General features: G+C 51.3%; 1 protein-coding gene across 4 annotated transcripts in view; it reads right to left on the bottom strand.

Annotated features, from left to right (window-relative positions):
- Positions 1 to 1,648: 1,648 nt before the first annotated feature.
- The window catches only part of AFMID (arylformamidase), a 19,001-nt gene continuing 10,331 nt past the window's right edge, over positions 1,649 to 10,318 (bottom strand). For 2 of the 4 annotated variants that reach the window (XM_040456549.1, XM_040456550.1), the window contains exons 2-10: positions 6,780 to 6,888; positions 6,649 to 6,697; positions 6,144 to 6,229; positions 5,976 to 6,048; positions 5,688 to 5,785; positions 5,326 to 5,404; positions 5,062 to 5,203; positions 4,698 to 4,872; positions 1,649 to 2,162 (exon numbers count right to left, since the gene is read on the bottom strand). In XM_040456549.1, coding sequence (XP_040312483.1) covers positions 4,723 to 4,872; positions 5,062 to 5,203; positions 5,326 to 5,404; positions 5,688 to 5,785; positions 5,976 to 6,048; positions 6,144 to 6,229; positions 6,649 to 6,697; positions 6,780 to 6,888 — 786 coding nt within the window. In that variant the 3' untranslated portion in view covers positions 1,649 to 2,162; positions 4,698 to 4,722. The remainder of the gene's footprint in view (positions 2,163 to 4,697; positions 4,873 to 5,061; positions 5,204 to 5,325; positions 5,405 to 5,687; positions 5,786 to 5,975; positions 6,049 to 6,143; positions 6,230 to 6,648; positions 6,698 to 6,779; positions 6,889 to 10,318) is intronic. The other 2 variants (XM_040456547.1, XM_040456548.1) reach the window with 2 other exon arrangements.

The raw sequence follows: 10,318 nt of genomic DNA, 5'->3' as shown, positions 1-10,318 counted from the left end.
CAGGAGGGGCTGGGGGCAGTGGCAAACTTGGGAGAGAACAAGGAAAGGGGGGGGGGGGGCCCCCCCCTGGTTCCCACCTCAGAGCGGTGTCCCAGCAACGGCAAATCCTGCAGCCTACGGGAAAAATCTGTGTGTCCTCTGTCAGGAACAGGGTGTTCTGAAGTCACTTCCCGAGCTGCAGGGGTGGCTGAGTGGCGCCTCTCACATCCGCAGGCCAGAAATAAGAGACCTCCTCAGTGCTCCGGCTCTACACGGGCTGCTGGCTTCTATTCTTTTAATGTCACAACTTCTTGGAAACTTTTTCTTTTTTAAAAATTTAAGTAGGCTCCAAGCCCAACATGGGGCCTGAACTCATGACCCTGAGATCAAGAGTCATATATTCTACCATGCTCTACCGACTGAGCCAGGCGGGTACCCCGGGAAACTTTTTACTGTATCATTTAAATGTTTTTAAAAAAATTTTTTTTTAATTTTTTTTAACATTTATTTATTTTTGAGACAGAGAGAGACAGAGCATGAACGGGGGAGGGTCAGAGAGAGGGAGACACAGAATCTGAAACAGGCTCCAGGCTCTGAGCTGCCAGCACAGAGCCCGACACGGGGCTCGAACTCACGGACCGCGAGATCATGACCTGAGCCGAAGACGGCCGCCCAACCGACTGAGCCACCCAGGCGCCCCTGTATCATTTAAATTTTTAAAAAATATTTATTTATTGTGTGTGTGTGAGAGAGAGAGAGAGAGAGCGAACAGGGGAAGGTCAGAGAGAAGGGGAGAGAGACAGGATCCCAAGCAGACTCCATCCTGTCAGCACAGAGCCCATCTCCGGGCTTGAAATCACAAACCAGGAGATCATGACCTAAGGCGAAATCGAGTCAGATGCTCAACCGACTGAGGCACCCAGGTGCCCTGCCAGTTTTTAAATGTATTTAGTTTTAAATGTTTATTTTTGAGAGAGAATGAGCAGGGGAGGGGCAGAGAGAGAGGGAGACACAGGATCCAAAGCAGGCTCCAGGCTCTGAGCTGTCAGCACAGAGCCCCACGCGGGGCTCGAACTCACGACCTGTGAGATCATGACCTGAGCCGGAGTCAGGCGCTTAACCGACCGAGCCACCCAGGCGTCCCTACCCCATTTTTTAACAAGCCATGAAAATAGTTATCCAGTCCACAGTCTATTTAGTATAACTTTTATATTCAATTGTTTATAGTAATACAATCATTTATATTAGATGAGAGGAAGAAATTAAAATTTCCCACGATCTCGCTTTGTTTACTGCTGTTACCCTGTGTATATCCCGCTGGTCTTTTTTTCTAGATCTATAGATATCTGTGTATCGTATGTCACGTGCCCACATAGAGGTCTATGCATCCTTCTTTTTATTTTATTTTATATTTTTTTTCAACGTTTATTTATTTTTGGGACAGAGAGAGACAGAGCATGGACGGGGGAGGGGCAGAGAGAGAGGGAGACACAGAATCGGAAACAGGCTCCAGGCTCTGAGCCATCAGCCCAGAGCCTGACACGGGGCTCGAACTCACGGACTGCGAGATCGTGACCTGGCTGAAGTCGGACGCTTAACCGACTGCGCCACCCAGGCGCCCCTATGCATCCTTCTTAAGTGAAAATAGGATCATAGAGGTGGCGGACACATTTTTGTTCTATCTTTTGCTTAGTTTAAGGCATTTTGCTTTGACAGGGCATAACCTAGGGGGCGCAATTCTTGGCCTAGGTGTGGAGACCGCCTGGGTTTCCTGCCAGAAGCTGTGGGGTGTCCCGCAAGGAATTTGTTGCAAACGTTAAACGAAGTCCCACACTTTGTGACTCATTTCCTTTGACGATCTGGAATAAATTCAAGTCACTCCTATAATGTCATTCTCGTGTGCCTGCGTCGTGGAAGCTTTTTGAATATCTTAGTGTTTCAAATTACATGCTACATTCAGCTTTCACATCTGAATCGATCTGATGTATCCAGACCAGCAAAAGGCTGTGGAGATTTTTAGTGGTATTGAGAGAAAGTGGAGGCGCTCCTGGGCGTGGGGAGAGGCCAGTTTGGCAGGAAGGGGAAGCCCACGGGGTCTGGGGGGGGGGCGCTTCACCATCGGGGTGCCCGCTGGTGGGGGTCCAATGCTGTCAGGGCTCCTGGAAGATTGTTCTCAAAATCATCTGCAGCGATAAGAAAAGACACATAAGAAAAGACACAAGAGCCTCAGGATTGGAGAGGCGCTTGCAAGGATCTCTCAGGAGGAATCTGATGAAAGAAAGAAACAGGGCGCCTGGGTGGCTCAGTCGGTTAAGTGCCTGACTCTTGATTTCCGCTCAGGTCATGATCTCACGGTTCATGAGTTCGAGCCCCGCGTGGGGCTCCACCCTGACGGGGTGGAGCCCGCTTGGGATTCTCTGTCTCCCAATCTCTCTGCCCCTCCCCCACTGGTGCTGTCTCAAAAAAATAAAAAACACATTTTTTTAAGTAATATGTGCTCATGTTAGCAAATGTGGAATTGCATTTTTTTTTTTTTTTTACTGTTTATTTTTGAGAGAGAGACAGAGTGTGAGTGGGGGAGGGGCAGAGAGAGAAGGGGACAGAATCGGAAACAGGTTCCAGGCTCCAAGCTGTCAGCATAGAGCCTGACACAGGGCTGGAACTCATGAACCATGAGATCACGACCTGAGCTCAAGTCGGACGCTTCACCGACTGAGCCACCCAGGCGCCCCTGGAAATGAATTTTTTTTTTTTTTTTTTTGGAAATGAATTTTTAAAATGCACTGTGTGATACCACTGATAACTGAGTTTTTCGTATGCATACATATGCCTCCAGGGGTCTAGCTGTCTGTGTATGCTTGAATTGGGAATATACTGGATCAGTTGTTTCTTGTGTTTTTGCTTTCACATCTGAATCAATTTGATGTATCCTAACTGATTTTCGCAAACTGTGTTCCATTACCTGATTATGTCATTGGGACATTTAGGTTGTTTCCCAGTTTTGAATATTAATACCGTTGCAGGGGCTATCTCTGTGTATTTCTTTGATTATCCGGAAGAGAAATTCTAAGCAGCAGAATTACTGGGCTAGTGGGTTTGGATCTATACTGCCAGGCTGTGCGCCCCCCGGCGGAACTGGAGAGGACCCCCTCCACCATCTCTCCAGCAGTGCTGGGCATAATTATCATTAGAACATTTTCTCTTCCTTTTTTTTCTATTTTTTAATTTTTTAGACATCTGTTTATTTATTTTGAGAGAGACAGAGACAGTGTGTTGGGGGTGGGGGCAGAGAGAGGGAGAGGGAGAGAGAGACAGAGAGAGAGAGACAGAGAGAGAGAGAGAGAGAGAGAGAGAGAGAATCCCAAGCAGGCTCTGTGCTGCCAGTACAGAGCCTGACATGGGTCTGAACCTGTGAAACCACGAGATCATGACCTGAGCCAAAATCAAGAGTCGGGCGCGCGTAACTAACTGCACCCAGGCGCCCCTTATTAGAATATTTTCAATGACAGGTGGGAAAGGACTGTCATTTTAAGTGACATTTCTAATATCCCTGGTATAATCTTCCCCCCATGTTTATTGGCCATTTATATTTTTTCTTAAACTATCCCTTATTCTTTATCCATTTTTGTCTGTTTCTAAATAGAAATTAAAACAGTTCTTATTGGGGCGCCTGGGTGGCACAGTCGGTTAAGCGTCCAACTTCAGCCAGGTCACGATCTCGCGGTCCGTGAGTTCAAGCCCCGCGTCGGGCTCTGGGCTGATGGCTCGGAGCCTGGAGCCTGTTTCCGATTGTGTCTCCCTCTCTCTCTGCCCCTCCCCCGTTCATGCTTTGTCTCTCTCTGTCCCAAAAATAAATAAAAAAAAAAAAACACAAAACGTTGAAAAAAAAACAGTTCTTATTGATTTGAAAGTACTCTTTATACAGTAAGAATATTAGTTATGTAAGAATTAAACTGAATGCTATAGGGGTGCCTGGGTGGCTCAGTCAGTTAAGCATCTGACTTTGGCCCAGGTCATGATCTCAACAGTTCGTGGGTTCGAGCCCCGTGTCGGGCTCTGTGCTCACGGCTCGGAGCCCGGAACCTGCTTCGGATTCTGTGTCTCCCTCTCTCCCTGCCCCTCCCCTGCTCTGTGTGTGTGTGTGTCTCTCTCTCTCGTTCAAAGATATTTTTTAAAAATTAAAAAAAAAAACACTGAATGATAGCAAAACCTTACTGAGGTGGCAGCGGATTAAATGAAAATTCCGAAAAACCCACTCCCCCGTGGGGGGTGGGGGGGGGTGGAGAAAAAGAAAAAGAAGAGAAATGGTAACTCTGTATCTGCCAGGTCTGTGGCAAATACTCTCCCCAGCTTATTCTTTGACTTGTGAAAGAATTCTCCACGTTAACATCGTAATGTTTGATTTTCAAAAGGATTCTCCACGTTTAAGTTGTAATCAACATTTCTGAACCAAATCCGCCCATCTTGTCCTGTATGCAGTTGGCTCTGCCTTATGCTTAACACAGGCTAACACTTTCCTTGGCCCCGATCAATGCCTCTCCGCCTCGGCACCAAGCCCCGTGCAGCTCCCACCTGTGTGCCCAGGCACAGCCTCCGGGGCTCTTTCAAAGAGAGGTGAAGTCTAGGAAGCCAGGGGGGGACTCAAGTCCTACCGTAGGGTCCCCAGCCTCCCGGAGGCCAAGGAACTAGTGAATGACTCCTCTGTGCTCCCCACCTACCCTCCTGTCCGTATGTCCGGGGGCGCTAAGGCAGGACCCATGCCCTCCGCAGTGAAGGGATGTGCCCCACCTGGGTGAGCACGTAGTCGTCCTGCGTTAGCTTCCAGATGATTTCAAAGTGATCCACATCGTGGAGTTCTTCAAACGAGGCGTTCCATCCTCCTCTGCACAGTGTCTGGGTAGAAAAAAGGGCCAAGCAGGAGCGTGAGGCAGCAGGGCCCTGCCTGACCCGGAGCAGGTGCTCGCTCGGTATTTGTTGAATAAACGGCTGATGGTCTTGGGGTCCCTTTGGGTGAAATAAAGGGGAAGGTAATGACAGCGCATGACCCTCAACCTCCGGCCAGAAGCGGGGTGCTGGGGGTACCTGATAAAATTCCCTGGACTGTCGGGAGAATTCGGGGGAGTCGTGTTGGCCCACGATCACCAGCACGTGGCAGGCGGGATCCACGGGCTGCGTCAGGGCCGCCTCCAGGAGCTGCTGTGGACCATTCCTCCGAGCATCCTCCCTGATGCGGGGGTGGGTGGGGGGGGGCAGGCATGGGTCAGGACGGAGAAAAGCCCGCGCGTCACTCCTGGCCCGCCTGGTAGGTTCAAGCTCAGCTGGGGAAGGAGGGGGCAAGTGACTCACAGGGTCATGAGGAGAGGGCCGTTCTGAGAGGTGAACACGATGGGCTCTAGGTCATAGATCCCACTTACCAGGAAAAAGCCTGTAAAGGTGAAGAGCAGTCAGAGGGCCAGGCTCTAGGTGGGGCCAACACCCCACCCTACCGGGCTTCCTGCAGGCACCCAGTGGGGCAATATGGGGCCAGCCCCAAAGGGACGAGACCAGGGTAGGGGTAGAGAAGAAGCAAAGACGAGCCCATGTCACAGGGCTCCAAGCCCCCAGCTCAAGCACGTCATGGCTGTTGGGATTTTGTGCAGCTGGTGCGGCCCTCGGGCCCATCTGGGGAGGGAGAAGGCTGCCCGGCCAGCCCGCAGTCCCGGGGAAACCTCTGAGGTTGGGTGCGACTGCATGCTTGGTCCAGTCGGCCAGGAGCATCATGGCGGCCAGGTGGGCCCCAGCTGAGTGTCCGCACAGGTAAATCCCCCTGGGTTGGGTCAGAGGAGAGAGAGCCGGATTTGCATTCGGTGGCCCGAGTGCATCAGGTCGGTATCGAGGAGTCCCGGTTCGCCTTCTGCTCCACAGGCCAGAGGGAGCAGCTGGGCTGCATCCCGGGGGGCTGAATCCACGGTCCTCCCACATCGTCTGGCAAAAGGGAGATCTGCAGTGATACCTACTCATTGCGTGGATACTGCTTCTGGATATACACGATGCTCCGGGTCACTTGGTCTACCATCTGGTCCAGGGTACCTGCACAGAGAACACGAGGCGGGTCAGGAGCCGTCAGGGGCTCTCTCCCCTCCAAAGCCCACCAGGCTTCAAACCTGTGAGACCATCGTCCTTACCTTTGGGGGCTATGTCATAAGCCACTATCACCACGGCCACTCCCTGTGCTGTCAGTGGGTTGACCATGAAGGCTGACGTATCTTTACTGCAGAAAGAGAGACGGAGATGTAGTTAAGGATCCCGAGGTGAGATCATCCCTGATTCAGGGTGGGCATAAATCCCATGACTGGTGACACTATAAGAGAAGGGCGGGGGATGATCTGAGACACGGACACAGAGGAGGCCCCGTGAGGATGGACGCAGAGACGGGGGTGATGCGGCCACAGCCAACGAAAACCCAGAGCCCCCAGCCGCTGGAAGACGCAGGAGTGGGTTCTCCCCCGGCGCCTCTGGAGGGAGCAGGGCCCTGCCCACACCTTTATCTCAGACTTCTGGCCTCCAGAACTGTGAGAGAACGCACTCCTGTGGTCAGACACGGAATTTGAAGCAGCAGCTCGCACGATCTCCTACACCAGGGAAGGGTGGATGTCCCTTTCTCCCTGTTCACCCAAGCTCCCGACTCACCTTCCGCTCTGCCAGTACCCGCCATGGAAGAACACACAGAAAGGCGAGGCTGTAAGACAGACAGAGGGCGTGGGGGCTGAGCCGGGTGCCCAGCTGAGCCCTGCTGCGGGACCACCCGCCCATTCGCCTACCTTCAGACACTTGCTCGGGAAAGTAGATGTCCAGGTTCTCCCCCTCGCCGTCTCCGTAGGGGACATGCAGCAGGTTCCTCCTGGTGGCTCGGGCCCTCTTAGTAGCTGTCTCGAGATGTGGACAGGTCACTATTAGCACGACCTGCTGACCTGAAGCAGTTTTCCATTTTACCGAAGGTAGAAACCTTTCTGCTGAAAGCCCCTTTGGGTCGGCCGATGAGCCCCACTTTTCAGAACTCCATGAAAGGTGCCCCTCCCCCCCCAAGTCCTCATGATCGACTGTGCCGGGTTCTGGAGCCTCCCCTGGGGGCGTAGTTGCAAAGAGACCAGACTGTCCCATCCAAGTGCGACCAACACTATGCGCTGACATCTGTCTGTAAGTGAGCTGTGGTTTTACCACCACTTTCTTACGTGCTCATTTTGTGCGTTGTACTCTGTTTCATGCTCCAGGAAGTATAAACTTTTCCAAGTCTTTGGAAAATCAATCTTCTAGGGAAGCAAGATATAAACTCACTCCAAATAAATAACAATATGTATCAAGGCCTGAGAAGATCATACTCCTTGATGCATGAGTCCTCATGCATGTAGTTTTTTTTTGTTTTTTTGTTTTTTTGTTTTTCAACGTTTATTTATTTTTGGGACAGAGAGAGACACAGCATGAACGGGGGAGGGGCAGAGAGAGAGGGAGACACAGAATCGGAAACAGGCTCCAGGCTCCGAGCCATCAGCCCAGAGCCTGACGCGGGGCTCGAACTCACGGACCGCGAGATCGTGACCTGGCTGAAGTCGGACGCTTAACCGACTGCGCCACCCAGGCGCCCCAGCATGTAGTTTTTATAAGGAAATAATCAGAAACATTCCCAAGGACTTGTTTTAAAGATGCCCACAGTAATGCTATGTGTAACGGCAAAACACTGGACACAGCCTGTAACAGAAGGCTGCTTAAATACAGTATGGTATATCCCCTTTCTCTGCGTTATCGTGCAGCCCTGCATTCGTCACCCTTGATACATTTTTTACCTTGTTTACTGTCTGTTGCCCTCACTGTCAAGACAAGGGCTTGGCTCTGCCCACCTCTGGACACCCAGGATCTGATACGTAGTAAACAATTCAAAGAAAGTTGTGTGGAAAAGAAAGAAAAAGAAAATTGTGTGATAAATATTTCAATAAGCAGTGTTGCGTCAAGTGAATATCCAAATGAAAACAAAATAGTTTGTTAGGGCACCTAGGTGTCTCAGTCGGTTAAGCGTCCAACTTCGGCCCAGGTCATGATCTTGAGGTTTGTGAGCTCAAGCCCCGCATTGGGCTGTCTGCTGTCAGCACAGAGCCTGCTTCGGATCCTCTGTCCCCCTGTCTCTCTGCCCTTCCCCTGCTTGTGCTCTCTCTCTCTCTCTCTCAAAAATAAACGTTAAAAAAGTTTCTTGATCCTTACCTCACACCACATCAGATCAGTTCCTGATGGTCTATCTAAACAGGAAAGAGAAGCCACAAAGCTCTTGGAAAAGAAAACAGGAGATCTTCATGATCTTGGGATAGACAAAGATTGCATAAATAGGACCCAACATGTACTAATCAAAAAGGAGGGGTGCCTGGCTGTCTCAGTCAGTAGAGCATGTGACTCTGGATCTCGGGGTTGTGAGGTTGAGCCCCATGTTGGGTGTGGAGATTAATTGCAAAACAGTTGACATAAATACAATAGCGCCTGATCAGTGTGATCTTTCTGATACTGAACATTGGAGCAGTGAGACATGAACTTGGGATCCGTGTCCCTGGAGGTGCCCCGGTCCCCAACCTTGGGGTCCATAGAGGCGGGCCCAAAAGGAAACCAGTGCACCTCTTGGCTGGATGATTCTGCAACTCTAGAAGGGACAAACCCAGTAGGAAAAGATAGTTTGTATAAAGTATGTTTAGGCATAAACTAACTAGTAAAACAGGCCGTCTCCATTCAGAGAGACCGCTCAAGGCCAACAGAAACAAAAATGATGGGAGATGCCAAGTTTCTCCCCATGCCAAAACCAGAGACCAGGCTGCCTCTGCAGAACAGGCCAAGGGGCTGTAAAACCAGTTTTGCTGTCAGACCTTGTCTACGGACGCCCCTGTCCTGAGAGTGAAAGGACGAGACAAGGCTTCTTAGAGGAGAGAGATGTGGCTTGCTGTGCGTCCCTGCTCCCTCTCTGGTGCTGGGCAGCAGTAGGGGGAGACTTGCCACCTCCCAAAGCGACCAGCTGCTCAGAGAGCCTGAGGTGTGACTTCTGCAAGTGTCTAACGAACGGAACAAAACAGGCTCCCCGTGTGTCCCTGTGCCGGCCACACTGGACACAGCTCACTCTGAAGGCCATGCTTAACGGAATGGATCTATTATTAGATAATTTTTTTAATGTTTATTTATTTCTGAGGGAGAGAGAGTGTGTGAGCAGGGGGAGGAGCAGAGAGGGAGACACAGAATCCGAAGCAGGCTCCAGCACAGAGCTGTCAGCACAGAGCCCGACGCGGGGCTCGAACTCACGAACCGCGAGATCACGACCTGAGCAGCAAAGTTGGACGCTCAATCGACTGAGCCACCCAGGCGCCCGTCATTAATTTTTCTTATGGAGACACAATATGTTTGTATGGTTCACACACACACACACACAAACAGACACACACACACAAGGCTTCCTACGGGTGCCTGGGTGGCTCAGCTGGTTAAGCGTCCAACTCTTGATTTCAGCTCAGGTCATGATCTCATGGTTCTGAGACTGAACTCCATGTCTGCACTGACAACGCAGAGTCTGTCTGGGATTCTCTCTCTCCCTCTCTCTCTGCCCCTCCCCCACCTCTCCCAATAAATACACGTTAAAAAAAAAAAAAAAAAGGCTTTCCAGTGAAACGTTCCCTCACCGCCTCTCACCTGCCTGCTTTCCCGGCCCCTTGCCAAGGTGACCTCCGTTACTAACACGGATATAGACCCTCTCAACCTTTCGTCCAAATGGCAGCATATAAAATAACGTGTCTGCCCTGCCCACTTCGTGTAGTGTTTCTTGGAGAGCTTTCCCCATCTGCACATAGCTTCCTTGTTCTTCCCTTCTTTATAGACCTTTCTTCGCTCTTATATTCCATCTGAGGGTTGCATGCTAACCAGTCATGCCAGTTGCGCAGGCCGAACAAACCACATCCCATCATTGGGGAAATCCTCTCCGTGCGTCTCCTCCCGCCTCCACCGCGACTACCTTGTTGGATGTCCCTCCCCTTCTCCGCTGGAAGCAAGGGCGGCCCTCGAGGCTTTCCTACTTCTTCCGCCAAGTGCCCTCCGGCCACAGGTGTGAGCCAGTCCTGGGCGCACCTTTCCCTCTCAGGTTCAAGTCCGTCCGGGGCTCCCCCTCCCCCGCTCATGCTCGCGCGTGTGCGCGCGCGCGCTCTCTCTCTCTCTCTCTCTCTCTCTCTCTCTCTCTCTCTGTCAAAAATAAACAAACATAGGGGCGCCTGGGTGGCGCAGTCGGTTAAGCGTCCGACTTCAGCCAGGTCACGATCTCGCGGTCGGTGAGTTCGAGCCCCGCGTC

Source organism: Herpailurus yagouaroundi, unplaced genomic scaffold (assembly GCF_014898765.1).
Source record: "Herpailurus yagouaroundi ecotype Mexico unplaced genomic scaffold, PumYag 217, whole genome shotgun sequence".
Classification (NCBI taxonomy): domain Eukaryota; kingdom Metazoa; phylum Chordata; class Mammalia; order Carnivora; family Felidae; genus Herpailurus; species Herpailurus yagouaroundi.
This window is presented reverse-complemented; position numbering and strand designations above follow the sequence as displayed.